The 22,756-nt window shown below is 45.1% G+C and overlaps 2 protein-coding genes across 2 annotated transcripts in view; one reads left to right on the top strand and one right to left on the bottom strand.

The window, feature by feature from the left end:
- RNF20 (ring finger protein 20) overlaps positions 1-9,762 on the bottom strand; it is a 59,341-nt gene extending 49,579 nt beyond the window's left edge. The window contains exon 1 of the mRNA XM_073597012.1: positions 9,646-9,762. The gene's annotated coding sequence lies outside the window, so the exon portion shown is untranslated. The remainder of the gene's footprint in view (positions 1-9,645) is intronic.
- Positions 9,763-9,792: 30 nt separating this feature from the next.
- PGAP4 (post-GPI attachment to proteins GalNAc transferase 4) lies at positions 9,793-22,468 on the top strand. Its single transcript, XM_073597013.1, has 2 exons — positions 9,793-10,038; positions 19,731-22,468. Exon 2 carries the CDS (start codon positions 19,915-19,917, stop codon positions 21,127-21,129), a length of 1,215 nt encoding a protein of 404 aa, XP_073453114.1. The 5' UTR covers positions 9,793-10,038; positions 19,731-19,914; the 3' UTR covers positions 21,130-22,468.
- The last annotated feature ends 288 nt before the right edge of the window (positions 22,469-22,756 follow it).

The following is a 22,756-nucleotide window of genomic DNA, read 5'->3' as shown; positions in this document are numbered from 1 at the left end:
TTAAATACAAGTGAACAGTCATAATATCTGCTGGAGGTTTTGTAATTCTATCCAGCCAGTTTTGTAATCATGCAGACAGATCAGTCAGGATGGTGACACAACTCTCTCTGTTAAGGTGGAAATGACCCTCTGGTGTACTTACACTAATATTGAAGCTTTCCCTGCCAGCATCACCACTCTTCAACAGAAGATTTTGACAGTCAGATGCAGCCACTGTTCAGGCATTCTGACAACTATTAAGGTTCGCTGTCAGAATACTAAATAGCTGGCAGTGGAGATTCATCCATTCACACGTTTAGCGTGGATGGGGGAAATCAACAGATTTCTCTTAAAAGAGAAGTTTGTTTTTTCTTTTTTTTGCCTATTCATACTTACCTCGGTGGATGCTGCATCAGACCAATCTGCATCTGTCCCCCGCCACCTCTTCACTGAGAACTGAGCCACCGAACATCACCGATGACTCGGTTCTCTTACCTCCCCGAGTGGAGAGCTGCTGCCTGTCAGTCAGCATCTCTCCTGCTCTGCTCCTCCACGCTCATTGAAGCGATGAGCTGTGGAGGGGCGGGGAGTAGCTGTCTCATCAGCTCACTGATAGGTTGAGACTGCCATCAGTCCACTCACCTAGCGGATCCAGACTTCGGAAGTCGGGATGACACGCTGTCTGGACTGATGGCAGTGACGTCAGCGGAGAGCAGACTTCAGACCGCTCTCCGCTGAAAACGGGTCACAGTAGTGCAAAACGAATTACACTCCTGTGACCCATAGGAGAAGCCCAGCCTAAAAAGCTCAGGCTGGACTTCTCCTTTAAGCTGGCCATAGATGGTTCAGCAGGGACCAGCCAAGATTCGAACCATCAGCAAGGACCGGTCAAGATTCGAACCATGTGTGGGCAGGCTGATTGTACCCAAGTTGATCCATCAATCACCTGGGGCCCAACCAGAATGTCGGATTTTTAATATGATACTTGTCAGCGGCTATACCTGCTAGCAATAATCCCCTTGTGTTCAGCCGGCAAGTATGGCTCCCCATGCCCCTCCGCCAGGAGAACACAATAGCTCTATGGGAGGGATTCCCTCATTAACACTGACTGTGTTGATGGGGGATCCAGCGATTTTCTTTCCTGAAGCCCGTGGTTGCAGAAAAGAAAAACGCTCCATCTATGGCCGGCTTTAATCAGCCTGCAGGACTGAATGGGAGAAATCTCACAGTCTCTGGCCAGCTTAAGCCCCACCAGCAGCCATTCCACTGGACAGGGATGACACTTGGTAAAGCTTAGCCACAAACTTATGTTTAAAGAAGAATTTCAGGCTAAAGCGAACTAATCTTAAGCCAGGTACACACTATTATTTTCTTTCGTTCAACCCCCGGTGGGAGCCGCTGTACTAACCATGCGAGGTTAGTTCAGCAATCTCCCCCGCTGAGCTGTTGTGTTCTGACAGGGGGCAGCCCCCCCCCACTCCCTGCCCCGCCAGAACACTCTGATCAGCGTTTTCTACAATCGGCTTCTGTTGGACAGATCGACATACACACGGGCACAATGTTGGCCGTTTTTTTTTTTTTTTTTTTAATATCGCCCGACGGTCTGCCCGGGTGTAGAGGACTTAAAAAATGCTCACACCCCTATACTAACTAGGGCTGGGAGATTTTCTAAAAAAAAAATCTGCGATTTTCTTATAAAAAAACTCGATTCACGATTCGAATCGAGTTTTTTTTTTTTTTGGACACCGCGCCGGTCCTGAGGAGCTGCGGGCAGGAGTTTTTAGGCGAGGCCGCAGCTTCGGTCTAGTCCGTGGCGTCCGGCCTCACGGACTAGGCCGAAGCCGCGGCCTCGCCTAAAAACTCCTGCCCGCAGCTCTTTAGGACTGGCACGGTGGAAAAAAAAATCTAAAACAAATCGATTTGCTTAAATTTTGAATCAATTTGACCTCTCAACTCAAGATTTAAATCGATTTTTTTCCCCATCCCTAATACTAATCCGTGGAAAAAATCTCTATTTTCATACCGCACTGGTCCAGTCATGTGAACTCCTCTGTGTCAGTCCGGGGAGAGAAGAGAATGCTTAACAACTGCTGGAGTTACTGCGCAGCGACGTCACCCATGTGCTTACTATGGGCCATTCATTGTTGGTGCTCCTTCCTCTTCCCTGAAGTTGCTGGCCTGAGCTGCTCCTGCCCCCTCTCCGGTGGAGCAGAGAGCGGGGACTGATAGTCCCCGCTCTCTGCTCAGAGCAGATCGATCAGCAGTCATGTGATCACTTGGTCCTCAGGCTTAAAGCCGACATAGGACAGCTGCAGCATAGAAGGATGAAGGTTTCTTTTTTTTCTTTTATACAACCCAAACTTCTTCTTTAATTCCATCACTTGTGTGCAGGAGTTACACCATCAAGTGTTGCTCAATAGCCAGCAAGACGAGACACAGAGCAGGAAGTAGCGGCTGCAACAGACGGAGCAGCAACAGGGAACTGGCAGGGCTGGTTTTTAAATTCATTGAAGTGGATTATTTCCCCAAAAACTGCGTGTGAAGGACTGCTGTGCAAATGCAATGTGACATAAAATATTGCAGTGACCGCTATTTTATTCTCTAGGGTCTATGCTAAAGAAATATATATATATATATATATATATATATATATATATATATATATATATATATATATATATATATATATATATATATATATATATATATATATATATATATAGAATGTTTGGGGGTTCTACGTAATTTTCTATAAAAAAAAATACAGATTTTAACTTGTAAGCAACAAGTGTCAGAAAAATGTTTAGTCTTTAAGTACAACTAAAGTAAAACTTTTTTTTTAGTTTTGGACAGAGTGGAGAGGGATTAGAACCCCTGTCAGTTTTAATTACGGTCTGTGTCCCCACTAGGGAGAACCCCCCTCTCTATTTGTCCTGTTTACCATTAACATTGAAAGCAAAAGTAAAAGAAAAACCCAAATTTTAGGTTGTCCCCAGAAAAGTAATAAGGGAAAATCTTCTAATGGGAACACTAGTTCTGAAGACCTGGGGGGTCCCCAAGGAATTCCCTTAAAGCGGAGTTGCACCCACTTTTGAGGGTTGGTCCTAAATGAAAGACCACCTCTCCACCCGTTTTTGGCTAGTTGATTTTTTTTTCTTCTAACTTACCTTTTTATGAAGTACAGCCTGTACTTCCAAACCATCCGCAGCGCAGGACGTCATATCCTCTTCTTCAGCGAGCCCCCCCCACCCCCGACACATGTCCCAGAAGACAGCCGGCCATTCACAAAGCGTCACGCGACTCATGCATGCGCATTAGGAAACGGGCAGTGAAGTTGCAAGGCTTCACTGCCTGCTTCCCTTAATTAGAATGGTGGCGCCTGCACCCGATCCGATGGGCAAGATCGGCCTTGGGGGGGCTGACATCACAGGCTCCCTGGACAGGTAAGTGTCCTTATTAAAAGTCAGCAGCTACAGTGTTTGTAGCTGCTGACTTTTAAAAAAACTAAATTTGCGGGTGGAACACTGCTTTCATTTGCATGGATTTCCTCTCACTTCCTGTTTGGCTATGGGACAGGAAGTGAAGGGATATCTCTGCAATGGCACACAGATAGCGAAAAAAAATCTGACATGGGTTATAACCCTCATTTGTTCTATCCAAAATTAAAAAAAAAAAAAAAGTGCCCGTAGTTCTACTTTAAGTGGTTAAACTGACCTCATTTATGCCTCATGTACACTACTGCTGGTAAACAGACGTTTAGGAGCAGTTGGGCGTTTTTTTTTTAGCTGCCCCTGAACTCTCCTCTATGTTATCTTATTGGTACATGTAAACAGGGTCGTTTATAGTCGTTTCTAGGCAGGTTAGGCCTCATGCACACGAGACGCTGTTAAACGCGTGTTCAGAGGCAGTTGGACACTTTTTTCAACTGCCCCTGAACTCATTCGATGTTATCCTATGTGTCCATGTACAGTCTCGTTTTTTGGCGTTTTTAGGCAGTTGCGTTTAACTTTGTTTTTCCAGAAGCAAAAAAATGGGTTCAGATGCAAAAGTTTTCCACGTTTCAGATGCTAAACGCCAGTACTGCGTTTAGCCATGTTTGCGTTTATAAGTGTTTTTAAAGGAACCCTATTTTTTGGACCAGAAAACACAGAAATATGATTGTAAACTGCAGCAGAGAATATGACATTTTGTGATCCGAGTTTGGGGTCCCATATCTGAGGGCCAGTTGGTGCTAGGAACCCCAAATTTGGATATGTTATAGTGTTAGGTCAACACTAACCCCAAATTTGGATATGCTATAGTGTTCATCCCACTGTGTTAGCACACCAAATTTGGGGTTTCTAGCACCAAGGAACCCCACATTTAGTGTGCTAACACAGTGGGAAGAAGACTATAACATATCCAAATTTGGGGTTTCTAGCACCAAGTGGCCCCGAGATATGGGGCCTCAAACTCGGGTCACAAAATGTCATTCTCTGCTGCAGAAAAGTGCTTGACATTTTGCGACCCGAATTTGAGGCCCCATATATTAGGGCCCCTTGGTACTAGGAACCCCAAATTTGGATATGTTGTAGTGCTATTTCCACTGTGTTAGCACACTAAATTTGGGGTTCCTAGCACCAAGTGGCCCCAAGAAACGACCCAAAGTTGGGTCGCAAAATGTCATTCTCTGCTCTGCAGACGCTTCTAGACGCAAACACGGTAAAACGCGGCTAAACGCGGCATGCAAACACGGCTAAATGGGCGTTTCTAAACGCCGGTTTCAGCTTTTAAAAACATGTGTTCAGCAGAGTTTGCACAGCCGTCTCGTGTGCATGAGGCCTTAGTTTAGAAGCATTTTCTGAAAAGCAAAAAAAAAATGTGTTCAGGACAGATGTTCAGAGGCATTTGAAACGCCAAATGACTGCAACAGCTTGTAAACGCGGCTAAACTAACGTTTTTAAATGTAGGTTACTATCTGTCAAGATAAATCATTCAGAAGAGGTTGTAAAACTCCCCGTGTACATTAAGCCTTAGGCCCCTTTCACATGGCAAGCCCACTCAGATCTGCCTGTCAGTTTTTTAGGTGGATCTGAGCGGGCCATCCATTGACTCCTATGCAAAGATGGATGTCAGTGGAGATGTGTCCGCTGACACCCGTCTGCCATCCGATCCGCTACAAACAGACGTATGGTGATACGCTCGCCATCCGTCTTGGCAGATCGGATGAGATCTGGTAAAAACCGATATGCTGTTCGTTTTTGTCCAATCTCTCCATAGGAATCAGTGGCACTCTGACAGGTCCCTCCCCACTCAGTGAGCAGAGACAGACCTGTCATCCGCTGGCTCAGCGGACATCAATGGAGCGATCTCCTGCTGAGCTGGCGGACTCGCCTTGTGTGAATGAGGCCTAAGACTAGAGCTGCACAATTCTGGCTAAAATGAGAATCGCTATTTTTTTGCTTAGAAGATAGATCACGATTCTCTCACAATTCTCGCGGCGTAACATTATCTTTCACATTAAAACAAAAATTAAAAAAATTGGGCTAACTTCACTGTTTTCTTTTTTATATTCATTGAATACCGCTGGGCAAACACAGTGTGACATAAAATATTGCAGCAATTGACATTTTATTCTCTAGGGTCTCTGCTAAAATAAATATAATGTTTGGGGGTTCCAAGTAATTTTCTAGCAAAAAAATATTGATTTTAACTTAAGAAACAAGTGTCAGAAAAAGATTTGGACTTTAAGTGGTTAAACGTCCTGCATTTACACATTGTTTAAAAACTTGGCAGACCGCCTAGATTTTTTTTTTTCCACACAGAAGTTTACATCCCTTTGATCTAAGGAAGAGTTAGTTACAATGTTTCAAGTTAAAAACAAGGCAGACTGCCCAGATGTTTTCTTTTGACAGTTGAGTGAGCAGATAAGTCTCTCCGCAATAGAGATCCTCAGGGGGGTTGAATCAAGATCACGATTTTTTAAGGATTAATTGTGCAGCTCTACCTAAGACCCCTTTCACACTGAGGCATTTTTCAGGCGTTGCAGCGCTAAACATAGTGCCTGCAAAAAGCCTCAGCTGCAAACCCAGTGTGAAAGCCCAAGGGCTTTCACACTGGGGCGCTGCGCTGTCAGGACGTCACAAAAAGTCCTGCCAGCAGCTTCTTTGCAGCGGTGAATACACCGCTCCTCCCCATTGAAAATAATGGGGCGGCGCCGCCATGCCACCGGCAAAGCGCCGCTGCAGCGGCGTTTTGCGGGCGGATTTAACCCCTTTTCGGCCGCTAGCGGGGAGTTAAAACTGCCCCGCTAGTGGCTGAATAGCGCCGCCAAAACGGCGCTAAAAATAGCACCGTTTTACCGCTGACGCCCAGGGCAGCTCAGTATGAAGGCGGTCCTACAGACAGAAGTTAAATCCTTTGATCTTTGTATCTCTTCTCTTTCTTTCAGCGCTGAGGAATGTTGATAAAATTTGCCAACTTTTTTTTTTTTTTTTACATCTTGGCTCGGCACTCGTGGAAATGGCTGATTAGGATCGCAAGGGGGGGGGGGGGGGGGGTTGAATCGAGATCATGATTTTTTTTTTTTATGATTAATCATGCAGCTCTAGTTCTAGTGCAGTGTGGTGACCTGCGTTTTTTACACCCTGGACCATTGCTGGGTATATAGAAAACCTACGTGCCTGTTCACAGTGAAAAGTCGGCCATAGACAGTTGGCATCTTGGATGGTTCAGCAAGGAGTGGCTGAGATTCAAACCATCTCGGGGCAGGCCGACTGTACCCAGGATCAACTTGGGTACCACCAGGATGTTGGATTTCTAGCATGCGATTATTGCCAGCGGTTATTCACTGGGTTCTCCCGGCAGGGACAGCTCCCCTCCATCAGGAGTACACAATGGCTCCATGGGAGGGATTACCCCCATCTACACTGACTGTGTTGATGGGGGAAATCAAGCAGTTTTCTTTCCGTCAGCCCGTGGTTGCAGGAAAGAAAATGCATCATCTATGACCTGCCTAAAGCCCCATACACACTATTAGATTTTCCTCAGATTTTTGTCTTCAGATTTACCAAAACCATGTAGTGTAAGGGCCTGCCTGATTGCATACAAATTGAAACTCTAATGCCGCGTACACACAACCGGACTTTCCGGCAGAAAAGGTCCGACAGAAGCATTTCGGACATTCCAATCGAGTGTGGGCTTCATCGGACTTTTTCTTTCTAAAATTCTGACAGACCTAGGAATAGAACATGTTTCAAATCTTTCCAACGGAATCAATTCCTATCGGGAAAACCGCTCATCTGTATGCTATTCCGACGGACCAAAAACGACGCAAGGGCAGCTATTGGGTACTGGCTATGAACTTCCTTTTTCTAGTCCTGTCGTATGTCATCTCATTCTAAACGATCAGACTTTGGTGTGATCGTGTGTAGGCAAGTCCGTTTCAGCTGAACTCCGTTGGAAAGACTGTCGAAGTCTACTTTGACAGAAAGTCCGGTCGTGTGCATGCGACATTAAGGTTTGACCTCATATTACATGGTTTTGGTAAATCTGAAGTAGGGCTGGGGAAAAAAATTGATTTCAATCTTCAATCGAGTTGAGAGGTCAAATCGATTCAAAAAATTTAAACAAATCGTTTTTTTTTTTTTTTCACCGCACCGGTCCTGAGGCGCTGCGGGCAAGGAGTTTTTAGGTGAGGCCGCGGCTTTGGCCTAGTCTGCGAGGCCGGACGCCGCGAACTAGGCCGAAGCCGCAGCTTCGCCTAAAAGCTCATGCCCGCAGCGCCTCAGGACCAGCGCGGTTTCCAAAGAAAAAAAAAAAAAAAACGATTCAAATCGTGAATCGAGTTTAAGAGAATCGAAGATTTTTTTTTAAAGAAAATCTCCCAGCCCTAATCTGAAGACAAAAATCTGGAGAAAATCTAATAGCGTGTATGGGGTCTAAGACTGGCCATACATTTTGCAATTTTCTTTCCTTCAAACACGGGCTTAAGGAAAGAAAACTGATTGCCCCACCCTATTAGATTGTAAGCTCTTCTGAGCAGGGCCCTCTTAATCCTCTTGTATTTTATTGTATTATACAGAGGAACCTCGGATTACGAGCAAAATCCGTTCCAGGACTAGGCTCGTAATCCAATGTACTCGCATATCAAAGCAAGTTTTCCCATTGAAGTCAATGGAAACGAAAATAATTTGTTCCGCATTGACCTCAATGGGATGCAATACCGCATGCAGCCAGAGGGTGTAGCTATGAGTAAGCATCCTTGAATGTGAAACGCGTTAGCTATTTATGCCCAGCATGTTCACTTTTTGTTTTGTTTGCTACATTGGATTTTAACAGAATTTTTCAATAAAGATGTTTTTGTATGGAGTGCGGCAGTCCAGGACTTCTTTTCCTTGCCAGAGGCGTAGGGCGCCGGAGAGCCTCGGAAACGGTTCGAGGGACACTTCGGCTGACCTCGGAAAGACTCCGTTCACGAGCCTTTCCGAGGTTTGCCGAGGTCAGCCGAACTGTCCTCGTGCATTTCCGAACGGCGACTTTCGGCTCTGCTTGGCTCCGGCGCCCCACCACCACCTCAGGCCAAAAGCGGTACTGCACACCGCTTTTGGCCTGAATCCTGCTCGTTTTGCAAGACAACACTGGCAAACTGAGTTAGGATTCTTGCTCAGTTTGCGAAACGCTCATTAACCGCGTTACTCGCAAACCGAGGTTCCACTGTAACTGTATTGTCCTCCCTTTATATTGTAAAGCGCTGCGAAAAATGTTGGCGCTATATAAATCCTGTATAATAATAATGATGATGATGACTGATTCCCCCATAAACGCAGTCAGTGTAGATGGGGTAATCCCTCCCGTGGAGTCATTGTGTTCTGACGAGTGATTTCCCTGCCATCAGAATACAATGATCACTGCTGGCGGCTACAAAAAACAATAAACAGACAGGCTGTTTGTACTGAGATTGATCGATGGATCAGCTTCTGTACAACCAGCCTGCCGATCGATTGAAACTCGGCCAGTTCCTGCTAAAGCGGATGAAGATCCATCTGTCTATGGCCGGGAGGTGCGATGAGCTGCGGTAAAAGGGAGACACACAGCATTCTATTGCAGCGCACTGGAAGGCAACGCATGTCACCGCTATGCGGAGTTGTTATGAATGAAGCGTCACTTTGGGACACTTCAAATAAAGTTTAAAAAAAAAAAGTAAACAGCGCAGTGCTCTGAAACAAACATGCAGCCTACTGCCCCGAAATGAAGGCTAAAACCGAGCGTTTACATGGAGTGCTGTGTGTACCAGGCCTCAGCGCTAGACAAGAGCAAAAGAACGAATGTCCCCGTGACAACCACTGTGCTCAATTCTCACACTGGTGTCACAGGGACAGGAAGTGGAGGGGGAAATCTACCCAATGTAGTCACAGACAAATAAAACACCCCACAGAAATGTTCTCTCTTCCCCATTACATCCAGAACTAAACATGTGTGCAGCTTTAAACCATTTCTACCGTGCTGACACAGTTGTGGCCGGGGGATGTGCACAGCCTCAGCTGACAGCTAGTATAGGTGTATGTGAGGAGAAGGCAGCTCAGGCCTTGCACCCACCTCTACCCTATTCATTACCTCAAACACCACAGGCATCCCAAATCCCCTCTCCCACTCCTACAGGGATTTCATTCACCACATTACAATTACCTGCAAACCCCAATCAGCTCACCAAAGCCCACTCCGGAGGCGGAAAAGACGTCACGGCGAGCAAAAACTTGGGCGGGGCTATCGCCGCCATGTTGGTAAAGGGCTAAGCGGAGCCTGACTGCAATGGCTGCGCGCCACTGAAGCCTCTGCGGCCATGTTGGATAATCCCCGTAGAGTAGAAGAACTTCCTCTCGAGACCGGGCGTGATGTCGCATGAGCGCCCCTATTGGATAGGTCGTGTAGTACTGGCGGAAGCTCCGCCTCTTGGTTGGGCTGGAGCAGTCGGCCATGTTGGTAGAGGAAGGGATAGCCCCAGGTAGTATCAGGAATTCAATTAAGGTAGGGTGACACCCAGACTCGGGACGACGTGGGTAGCGCATGTCACTGCAAGAGGTAAGACATTGTATTGGTGCCCTGGCACAGTGTAGGGAATTATTAGGTGTAGGAATGAGTTATACTGCAGACAGGAGAGCAGGAATATAATGAGAAGCCAAGACTGAGGGTGTGATGTACAAGAGGGCCTCCAGCACAGGCAGGTCTGACTGGAAATTGTTCACACCGTAAGGCCCCAAAGGCCAACTATTCTTCTTTTTGCACTTTAACGGGCTGCCCTACGCGCCACAAACACGCCAAAGCAGCGCCTGCAGCTTTTGTTATTGGGACTGCCGTAATTTAATGGACAATTACACAAATAGAGATTTCTTTTGGTGGTATTTCATCACCTCTGCGGTTTTTATTTTTTGCACTATAAACAAAAAAAGACAGACAATTTAAAAAAAAAAAAAAATTTTACTTTCTGCTATAAAACATATCCAATAAAAAAAAAATTAAAAAATCAAATTTCTTCATCAGTTTAGGCCAATTTGTATTGTGCCACATTTTTTTTTTTTTTTTTTTTACCAAAAATAACAAATACATATATAATCCCAATACATGTATATTGATTGTTTTGCACAAAAGTTATAACGTCTACAAACTATGGGATAGATTAAAGGACTTTTTATTGTTTTTACTAGTAATGGCGGTGATCAGCGTGTTTTTCTTTGTGTGTTTTTTTTTTTTTCCTGTGGGATTTTGACATTGCGACAGACAAATCTGACACTTAAAGAGGGAGTCCCACGAAAGAAAAAAAATTAAATGTCAGCAGCCACAATTACTGTAGCTGCTGACTTTTAAAATAAGGACACTTGCCTGTCTCAGGGTCCAGCTATGTCGGCACCCGAGGCCGAACCGTCGCTCGGCTCTCGGGTAATGCCGCCGCCATCATCTGTAAGGGAATTAGGAAATGAAGCCTTGTGTCTTCACTTCCCTGTTCCCTACTGCGCATGTGCGAGCCGCGCTGCACAATCAGAACGGTCCCTGCTGTCTCTGGGACCCGTGTGTGTCCCAGCAGACAGCGTGGGGGGATGGTATCTGCACCCCCCACCCCCTGAAAGGTGCCAAATGTGAAACCGGAGGGGGGAGGGTTCCAAAAAGCGGAGGTTCAATTTTTTGTGTGAACCTCCACTTTGAGCCCCATACACACTATTGGATTTTCTGCAGATTTTTGTCTTCAGATGTAGTGTAAGGGCCTGCCTGATTGCATACAAACTGAAACTCTTAAGGTTTGACCTCATATTATATGGTTTTGGTAAAGGGTGGCGCTCAAGAGCTGAAATTCCTCGTAGTACGTCACTACGTTCGTGTTTGTTGGCCGACAATTGTGTACCGTTTGTATGCAAGACATGTTCTTAGCACACGCCCTTCGGACAAAAGTCTGACGCTTTGTTGGCCAACAATCTGATCGTGTGTACCAGGCTTAAGGGACACTTTTTGGAGATCAGTGACACCAATACAGTGATCAGTGCTGAAAAAAAATGCACTCTCACTGTATAAATGACACTGCCAGGACCCTTGTTAATATCAGGGGCAATCAAAGGGTTAACTGTGCTTTCCTAACCACTTCAGCCCCGGAAGATTTTACCCCCTTCCTGACCAGGGCATTTTTTGCGATTCGGCACTGCGTCGCTTTAACTGACAATTGCGCGGTCGTTGTACTTAAACAAATTTGACGTCCTTTTTTTTTCCCACAAATAGAGCTTTGTTTTGGTGGTATTTGATCACCTCTGGTTTGCACAAAAATGATAGCGTCTACAAAATAGGGAATAGATTTATGGTATTTTAATTATATATCTTTTTTTTTTTTTTTTTACTAGTAATGGCGGTGATCAGCAATTTTTATCAGGATTGTGACGGACAGATTGGACACTTTTGACACTTTTCTTGGGGCCAGTGACATTTATTCAGCGATCAGAGCTAAAAATAGGCATTGATTACTGTATAAATGTCACTGGCAGGGAATGGGTTGACACTAGGGGGCGATCAAGGGGTTAACTGTTCCCTATGAGTGTTTCTAACTGTGGGGGGGAATGGGCTTACTGGAACATGACAGGGATCACTGTTCCTGACCACTGGGAACAATAGATCTCTGTCATGTCACCTGTCAGAATGAGGAAAGGCCTTGTTTACAATTCCCCATTCTGCCTGTGTACAAGTCAATCGCGGGCCGCTGGAGGCCATCAAGTCCTCCCGACCCGTGGGCATGAGTGTGCGTCGCCCACAACTGAGCCTGCACGCGCCGCCCACAACTGAGCCTGCGCGACCCGCCATACAGCTATGGCGATTTGCGCAGGAGAGCCATTGTGCCGGCGGCTGGTAATAAACCGGTTAATGTGTGGGGGATGGACTGACTCAAGAAACAGACAAATCTGTGTTCCTGATTAGCAGGAATTACAGACCTTTCTCTCCCTCGCTGACAGAACGATGGTCTGCCTTGTTTACGGGGGGACAGCGGCCATCGCAACTGCCGCACCCGCTGATTGTCTTCCGTTGTGTCTAATCACAGCGGAAGCGTGGCCCTGGCGGCGCTCACCCCAGAGCCGATGGAAGCAATCACTTACAGGCGCCTCTAAAAGTGATCCTGTGGCGAATCTGCCACTGGTACCACTTTTATCAGACACAGAATCGTCCACAGTACAAAACAATACCAAGGTTATGGCAGCTAGTGCTGCCGTAACAACAGTATTTAACGTCAAAGTAATGACGTAAATGTACTGTGGGCGGTCGTCAAGTGGTTAAAAAATAATGGTGCCGCAAGCACAATGCCCAATTTCTGCATGTTTCCATGAACTTGCTCAAAAGCGTCTGTTTCTGGAACATGAAGGTGTGAATACAGCCTAAAGGCTGGTTCACAGCGGTACGTTATGCGGTAAAGGCACATTCCGTGCACGCGCTGCGCTTGTTAATGGCACCCCAAACACATCTTGCAAATGCAGCACGCTTGCGGCCACCAAACCACAGGGTACCACACGGTTTGGTGGGATGAGATCTGCAGAAGTAGCATTTGCTTCCACCACTTCTGTGTTCCAGGATGTCTGGCAGCCCATTGAAATAAATGAGCTGTCCAAACCAGAACGCGCAGGACTATACATGTTCTAATGTGAACCAGCTCTAGGTTAGGTTCACACAATTGCGGGAATGCGTGTTATCCACACATGTTCCTGCGCCCACAGCCAAAACGTGCTGCTCTTTTGCACAGACGGGGTGCTTAATTATCCTAAATGGCACCCCCATGCAACTAAAAACGTGGTGCATTTTCAGGTGCATGAAACTGCATGGTGCAACAGCGGCCCCATTAAAGAAAAAAAAAAAAAAAAAAAAAGGTCAGAGACTTTTCCCTGCAGAAGACGGAGGTAAAGCAGCCTATTCAAATGAACACGCACCAGCCGCATCAGTGTGAACCTAGACTTCGACTCTGTTCACATCTTGGCATTCTGAATCGTGGGTGGAATCACCGTGATTCTGCCCTTGATTCGAAATAGCGGCAAAAAGTGTGTGCGTTCCCTATCACTTCCAATGGCACCCTGATCAGGGCGAGATTTTGCCGCGATTAATTGGGCGACAATCGCTGTAAAATCGCGCAAACATAATGACGGGGCACCTGTCGCCCAAAAGAAGCACATGAGCTTCTTTTACCGCGATTCGTGCAAAATCGTGCCGTGATTGGAAGTTACAGGGATCGCATGGGCATCCCACGATTTGCTGCTATTTCGAATCGCGGCGATTCAGAACGCCAAGATGTGAACGGAGCCTAAAGGTAGAAAACAAAGAACCCAGTTGACAGTAGGAATAATCAACCATTAGGCTCCATTCACACTAGCGCGTTTTTTGATGCATTTTGCAGAAATGCACGGGAATTTTTTAACATGGGTTCACATCAATGCCTTTTTGTTTCTCTGCATTTTTGGAAAGGGTCAGGGACTTTTTTTCATGCAAAATGCAGCGTTTTGCATGTAATAGAATTCAATGGACAAGCATCAAAAACGCAAGTGCACCGTTTTTGCAGCGTTTTTGATGCGTTTTTGGTGCGTTTTTGCCGTTTTTGTTTTTTTTTTAATTTTTTTTTAAGACTGTAAAAAAAAACTGTAAAAAAAAAAAAATGCAAATCGCGGCAAAAACGCTGCTCAAAAACGTGGCAAGCATGAAAAAAACCTCCAAAAACGCTCAAAAGCAACATGCATAGGTGTGAATCGAGCCTGAGTCAACAACCCGATTTATTGACATGCCGCACACGAGGAAGTGGATTTAGATCGATAATTAACCACTTGCCTACTAGGGCACTGTTGACATTTCTCACATGTTAAAAGCTGCATTTGTTTGCTGAGAACCCCAAACATTATATATTTTCTGAAAGCAGAGGCCCTGAAGAGTAAAAATGGTGGCCATATTTGTGCATCCGTTTTTCAAACGCAAATTTTTAGCAAAATATACACTTAAATTAGATTTAGTGCACACAGACATATTATCCAATCTTTTGGGTAAAATATAAACGATGATATTGCGTCGAGTGAATAGATATCAAATATGTCACAATTTAAATTTATGCACACCTGTGAAACATCGAAAGTATGGTATCTAAAATTGTCTATAAGCAACTCTTTAAGGCTGGATTCACACCTATGCAGTTTTAGTGCTTTTTGCATTTTGCAGATTTGCGCTACAGTCCATTTAACATGGTTTCTTATGGAACACGTTCTGTAGTGCAAATCTGCAAAAAGCACTAAAACTGCATAGGTGTGAATCCAGCCTTAAAGCCTTTATATGTTACCAGTTTAGAGTTGAACGTAAGCTCTGGCACTGGAATTATTGCTCTCACTCTGACGTTCATTGCGATACCTCACATGTGTGGTGCAGTTATCGTTTTCATATGCATGTGGGACCTAATTGCATATTTGCACGGGGGTGCTTTCAAATTTTTGTTTTCCAAAACATCTTCCAGATCAGCTCTGTCCTCTCCAGGAAACACAATCGCATAATCAGTTAAAAGGCCCCTCCCACCACCTTGTCCTCAGTTGTTATGGTTTTTCTGACCCTCCAGGAGGACACATCATTTCTTTTTTTTGTTTATTTGTAGGTGGGCAATTGTGATTGCCTGCCTCTCCCGTGAGCTAGCCTGCCTATAGGTATCTGGTTCCCCCTTACCTGAGAGCTTTAATGATCTTTTCTTGGATCTTACTCACCAATTGTGGTGTGGATCAACTCTAGGAGCCTCTTTTTTGCTGGGCCATGGATGCCTTGGTGGCAATCCATGTATTGGGGCTTTTTTTTTTTTTTTTTTTTTTTTTGCGATCTGGGACCCTGCATGTTTTCAGTCTCCACTAACTGGCATTAGATTGATTTATGTTGGTGGCAATTGCTTTTGACAGGAAGAGTGGTGTCCAGTGGTTAGATGTTTCTCTGATCGAAGCTGCTGACTCTGGGACTCCTAAGCATCTGGGGTGTGCCAAGATGGTGCCCGATGGTCACTTCGTGTGGCGGGGGTGATGCTTCTTCGGGTTGAGCGATCTACTTGTTAAGTGCTGCCTCTCTATACACCTTGGATGGTGGGGGTGTTCCAAGATGGCACCCAGACGTCATTTCTGCCGGTGGATGATGATTGGTTTCTGGCCTTTTTTTATTTTAAATAAAATTTATTTATTTTTTTGTTAACTTTAACGCTATCACAAGGGGTGAACACCACCCCTTGTGAAAGCTTTGCACGGTGACAGGCACTCTTCATTGAAAGATGAGGGGTCTATTAGACCCCTGATCCCTCTTCCTGCCTTCTAAAGCATCTGAATAAACAGAGATCTGTTTGACCGGGTGCTTCCCAGGCTTTACTGTCCAGGGAAACACAGCACTGAAATGATGAAATCTTAGACGCTTGGGGCTTCCTTCATCGAAGAAATGATGGGGGAACAGATGTTCCTTCATCTTATCTGTGGGCAGCCGACCTGACCAGTTGCAGCGGTCCCAGGCTCCATGGGAAGGGTGGCGGCGTGCAGCTGTAGAGCTGTTCTGATCACTTTTGCCTGAAGATCAATTGCCAGTGCTAATAAACCATATCAGGATCATAGCTGCAGCCATGATCCTGGTATAAACACTTGCTCTCGAGGCCATATCAATGATGCCCAGGGATGGGAATTCATCAATCGCATTTCTGTTTCCACCATGTAATTTCATCATCTGGTCCAACATTTCTGAACCCTTGAAATATTTTTCAGATCTTGGGGAACTCCTGCTAAAACAAATTCTTTAGGGGTCAGTGGGAAGAGTGGCCCTTACATTGGTAGTCAGTGGAAAAAATGCCCCCCTTAAAGTAGAATGCCACCCTTCCAAACCACAAAAATGAACATCATTGGGTTCCTGCTGCTGACTCTCCTGGCACCATCAGATAGGAGGTAATTTTCCCACAACTCAAGGAACCCCTAGCAGCCTCTGGGGGAATCTGGGTTGAGAATAGCTGATCTGATCGATTTGAAATGCAATCGTATTCATGAACAAAGTATCTGAGTAATGCCCAGTGATGTAAAATGTTCAGTAACATTCTTCCCTAGCCGATGTCACACCCTAAAAGGGAAGTTCCACTTTAACACCTCCCCCCCCCCCATCCACTCCCACTTTTGTACTTAGTAAATATTCCAGCCCCAGGGATCCAAAGACTGGTGAAGAACTGGCTCAGGTGAGGACAGCGCTGGATACCAGGACAGGTAAGTGTCCTTTTACTAAAAGTCAGCAGCTACAGTATTTGGAGCTGCTAACTTTTTAACTTTTGTTTTTGTTTAAAGACTGAAGAACCGTTTTAAAGGATAAGTTCACCTTTCGTAACATGTTACACCCATATTCAGGGTGTAACATGTTCCAAACGGACCGGCCCCCGCACGCCCCTGATTCCCCGATCTGACAGCTAGCAGGAATCTTCTCCCCCCTCCCCGTAGTTACCACAATTTAAAAAAACGTGGCTGAGCAAGGCTCTGGCCGCGTCACTCATTAACAGTGTTCGGTGAATGGAAAACTACAAGGTTCGGCAGCCTTTGGGGCTGTCTGCTTGTAGTTTTCATTGAACTACCATGGCGCTGTGGAGCGCTGTGGTAGTTAATTCTTTCTTCCTGTCAGATTGTATCTGCTTGCCCTTACGGGATGTATGGGCTCACAGATACACTGACAGGTCTGCAGAAGACCTGCATGGCACCAATGATCAGCAGTCTTCTGCTGACCTGTGTTTTTTTTTTTTTTTTAACCACTTGCTGTCCGCCACATAGCAGTTTAGCAGTTTTACTGCTACGGGGCAGCAGCTGTGCGCCAGATATATATCCTCACATCCGCTGTGATTATACACTCGATGTCCGCTGGCACCCTCTGATTATTCTTTACACAGGCAGACCGCCTGTCTGCCTATGTAAACAAGGCAGATTGCTGTTCGGTTAGTTGGGAAGGCATGGCTCCTGTGTTCTTGCAAAGCAGGGATACAGGAGCCATGACTTTCCCTACTAAAAGCACCTACCACATAGTACACAAACACTGGCTAGGCACACAGTTAGCCCTTTGATCGGCCCTGATGTTAACCCCTTCCCAACCAGTGTCATTAGAGTGTCAGTACAGTCACAGTGCATATTTTTTGGTACTGACCACTGTGTTTGTGTCAGAATGTTCGTCACAGTATTGCAGTCCCGCTATAAGTTGCTGTTCACCGCCATTACTAGTATAAAAAAACAAAATAAATAAATTGCCCATGGTAAAGCTGCCCATTCCTCTTGGCAAAAAGCCTCCAATAGTCAGCAGTGGCGATTCACCCATCCACTTTGTTAGTGTGGATGGGTGAATAAAATGATTTTCTCATGTTTAGCCTTTCAGGCTGGGTTCAGACTGGTACGACAAACGCTCCAATATTGGGAGCACATGTCGCATGGCGTGTAAAAATCAATGGCTCCCTATGAGAGCCGTCTGAACTGGTCCGACTTTGAAAAAGGTTCATGCACTACTTTTGTCTGACTTTGATCCTATTGAATATCATTAATGTCGGATCAAAGTCGGATCATCGTCTTAACTGATCCGACTTTGGCATGCATGGGGTTCCCCCTCCACACCAAAAAAACGACACGGGATCCCCCAAGATCCATAGCAGACACTTATCCGAGCACGCAGCCTGATAGGTCAGGAAAGGGGGTGGGGTCGAGCGAGCACCCCCCCTTTCTAAACCTATGCCAGGCAACATGCTCTCAACATGGGGGTGGGTGCTTTGGGGCAGGGGGGCCCTGCACCCCAAAATGTGGACAAGGAAAGATTACGCCTGCGCTTGTGAGGGTGTATTAGTTTTGGAATGGTAGTATTGTAAGCTGTAGAGGAACTGAAAGAGATGGTGTTGCGTGTCCCGCTGCCCAAACTGACTCCGGGGTGGTCAGAGTAAGACTATATGGAGAAGGGTGGATGGAGGGCGCGTGATCAATTGCTCATATCAAAATGTGTATAATTTATTCATATGTAATGAAATAAAAACAAATAGATAATACCAATACTACGTATCGTGCAAACAGGTAACAGGTTATGCAAAACATAAAAATTAAAAATAGGTTAAAAGTAACACAAGCCCATGTTAAGGGGAGTGTTTAAAATCGGCTGACGCATTTCGAGGATAACCTTTTCATCAGAGCCTTTAGAACCAGGGCACAGTCTGTATAGGCCGGTAGGCCAACATGTGTATATAAAGAGGAATGGCTAGTTGGGAGGTGTAGCCTGTGATGGATAGTTAGTTTTTCTGAGTTCCATACCAGTCCACGTTCAAACGTTCTATGTGGTATGTTGACGGTATGTGTGTTCTCCTTTAAATTGTTGATGTGAGACTGTGGGGTGGAGTGGACCTGTCTCACGGGTTGGATGGAGGAAAGGTTGCAGCCTGTGTACGTCCTAAGGGGAGAAAGCAGTCCTGTGCTCTCGGAGGATGGAAGAGGGAAGATATCTCTTTGTACAATGCTGGAGCCCTGTGTGTCTGAAGCTGTCTCTCCACCTCAGACACTGGTGAATGTCAGGGCCCTGCACCCCCCCACCCCAAAGGACCTTGTCCCCATGTTGATGGGGGCAAGGGCCTCTTCCTGACAACTCTGGCTGGTGGTTGTTGGGGTCTGTGGGCAAGGGGCTTATCGGAATCTACCCCTACCTATTCACCTAAAAAAAAAAGTGTCAAAAATAAAAACAGCACACAGGTTTTTGACAAACTAATTTATTAAAACAGCTCTGGTGTCTCTTCTCCTTCCAATTTGAGGGCGTGTAACCTGGTATGGTCCAGGAGGGGGCACTCGCTCGTCCCCACCTCCTTTCCTGTCCTGTCGGGCTGCGTGCTCAGATAAGGGTCTGGTATGGATTTTGGGGGCCCACAGCGTTTTTTTTTTTTTTTTTGGTGTGGGGATTCCCCTTAAAATCCATACCAGACCGAAAGGTCTTGTATATTCTTGGAGGGGGAACCCTATGCTGTATTTTGTTTTTTTGTTTTGTTTTTTTTTTTTGTTTTTTTTGTATGGCGTGGGGTTTCCCCTAAATATTCATACCAAGGGCCTGGTATTGTCAAGTTCCGTTTAATGAAGTCAGAGGGCAAAGTCGAATCCGCAGTGAACCCAGCCTCAAGCAACAGCAACTCTTTGAAACTGTTGCCAAAGATTTATGTTCACAATTTGTTAAGCTGATAAATATTGTTGCAGTATTCTGTATGTTGATTTTTGTGATTTATATTGCAGAATGCTCCAGAGGCTTGGCCGTGGGATGCTGTGGCGATCTCCAGGAAAACACAAGCCTGGGATTAGTAAAAGATGATCATTTTACAGGCCTACAGTTTTTAGCAGAAAGGAGATGCAAGCTGGAACATGATAAAAAGGAAGAGGGGAATTTGATGGAGTGAGAGAGAAGTGTCGTTCATCAGTCATGCGTCTGTCAGTCATTTTCAGGTCTTTTTCCTTTCGTTTCTTGGTCCTCATTGTGCTCACTCTACTTCTTGCCCCTATCTGTTTCCGCGACCTCCTCTACTCTCCTTTGTTTTCACGACAACTGAACCTCAGACGTTTGAGTCGCGAGTTCCTACATAAAAGCCTGCAGGATGGTTCTAATGCCTTGCAACATTTCCATCAAATGGTGTCTACATCCAGCACAGTTCCTCCCAATACATCTGTGCCCTGTGTTCACAGAGCAGCTGGGAGCCATCGCCCATCACGTGTCAGAGGCACCACCAGTTTGGTTGTCACCATAATTACAACAAGACGCCGTTCTGAATATCATTACCTCCTTCAGGTAACACGTGGTTTTCTTGACCGGATGGCCGAGTGTGGCCAAGACTGCTCCACATTTCAGATTTTAATTTGTAACGTTGATTCATTTCCTGAGGGCCACTCTGATGCCTGTCTCCTCTCCCACCTGTTGCCAATGGTGGCGCGGCGTTGGACTGAGCATGTACGTGAAGCCCCAAATCGATTTGAACAGGAGAAACAGGACTATGCTTTTTGCCTTTCCCACACATTGGAGGTCTACAACCCAGAATATGTGTTACTCGTTGAGGATGATGCGGTTCCTTTAAATGATATTTTTAATGCATTCTTCCATTTAGTGCAGGTACGCTTTCTTCAGGAGCCACTAGGGGGTGGCCTATATGTAAAATTCTACCACCCAGAAAGACTTCAGGGTTACATCAACCCAGAGCCCATGCGAATTTTGGAATGGGTTGGCCTAGGAGGGCTAGCAGGACTGGTCCTTACCTGGGTGTATACTCTTACCTTTCGCCAGCAGCATTTTAGCTGGTGGGTGTTTGTGGCATTTACTGTTTACGCCATGATGCTGGCGGAGCTGGCAGGACGCCACTACCTGCTGGAACTGCGGAGGATTTCCCCAGCCCTTTACAATGTTGTGCCTGTTACAGAGTGCTGCACGCCGGCTATGCTGTTCTCAGAGGCATCTGCTCGAAGGACTCTGTCCTACTTGAAGGAAATGGTGTGTGAGCCAGGTTATGCCAAAGATATCGCCCTGTACCAAGAGCTCTGGAGAAGGGGGGAACGGGCTTGGGCACTGGAACCCAACATGGTAACACATGTCGGAATGTTTTCAACACTTAGAGGGTCTTTTGAAGGAGAAGAGCCGCAGCTGCTATAACATTTCTATAATTCTTGACCGGGAATGAAATAAAACTATACAAACTTTATTTTTTTACATGATTTATTGAACAGAACAGTGATGCACATTAAAAATAGATTTATTTTTTATTGTTTGCACTACTAATATTCTATGCACTTATGTTCTGAAGGTTTTCCACTTTTCTAGAGAAAGTACTGGGGGCATCTGGCCAAGAAAGGGACATAACCTGCTGATATGCAACTGCAAGTGATATGCAACTTGACAGATGGTGTTGGAATGGTGAAGGACTTTTTTTTCTCTTTACTCATTTAGGTCAGTCCTGTTGCACAAAGATTTTCTGAAAAGCTGGGAAATCTCTGACATCATAAGAAGTGATGAATATATGTGAAGAAAAGCATCTGTGAGATCGGGCTGTGAATGCAAGCAGCTATTTCCAAAGTTATTCTGCCTACTGTATATGATGCATTGAAGCTTAACAGATTTACAACACCGCTGCCTAATGTCTGGTACACACGATAAGCATATCGGACAAATGAGCGTCAGTTTTTTTGTTTTTTTTTAAATTGCATGCTAGTCTCATATCCAAAACCAATAGGTTACTAAAGTTCTGAAAATTTTTGTGCGACAGAATACAACTTCGGAAGTGATTTAATGTATTGTATTCTTTCCTTTCCGAGCATGCGATGCAATGAAAAATTTTCGTGCTTGTCCATTCGGATAATTTCACATGAATTCTCTTGATCGCCTCTGGGAAGCTGTGTACTAATAATCAGATTATCGGACGTCTGCTCCAAACGTGGTATTTTTCGTCTGTTTTTCTCATTGTGTATACTAGGCATTAGGATCAGTAATGCGGTACATGATTCACACAGGTGTCTTGCTTTGTGACAATTTCCTTTTTAAATGCAGCTACGAGCTTATGAAATAATGCAAGTTAGGGTTAACTGCTAGATAGTCTCTTTTAAATGTAAGTGTACTGTATTGATTATTGGAATGTAATATCACTTGGATATGGCTTTCCTATGTATGGCAACAAAGCTTTAATATTAGTAGGAATGTGCACTATTTTCAGACCCTAAATTTGAATTTTGAGGTGCCTTACTGTACGGAACAGAAGTGTTCTCTAAAGTCTACTTTCATAATAATGGTCAATGTCTTATTTCAACTTTTGTATTCTGTTTAGGAACTGTATAAAAAGGTTACTTATATAGGATCTTGTTTTTGTTTTTTTAAGAATATGTACACTGGTTTAAAAGCTGTATGTTATAACCCATGCATATAACATTCATTTGGAATTATGGAAGAGATAAAGCAGAACTGCAGCCCAAATAAATAGGAAACCTGCTGCCAGACCAAACATTTTATTTGTATTCCTTTTAAACATTAGAGATAAAGTACTACCTTCCAATTTCTACTCTCATAACAACCCTGCCCAAAAATTGTTCCTTCTCATTTAACCGCTTCAGCCCCGGAAGATTTTACCCCCTTCCTGACCAGAGCGTTTTTTGTGATTCGGCACTGCGTCGCTTTAACTGACAATTGCGCGGTCGTGCGACATGTCTCCCAAACAAAATTGACGTCCTTTTTTTTTCCCACAAATAGAGCTTTCTTTTGGTGGTATTTGATCGCCTCTGCGATTTTTATT

This window comes from Aquarana catesbeiana, linkage group LG08 (genome assembly GCF_042186555.1).
Source record: "Aquarana catesbeiana isolate 2022-GZ linkage group LG08, ASM4218655v1, whole genome shotgun sequence".
Lineage (NCBI taxonomy): Eukaryota > Metazoa > Chordata > Amphibia > Anura > Ranidae > Aquarana > Aquarana catesbeiana.
The sequence above is the reverse complement of the archived record's forward strand: the minus strand, read 5'-3'. Positions and strand labels throughout refer to the sequence as shown.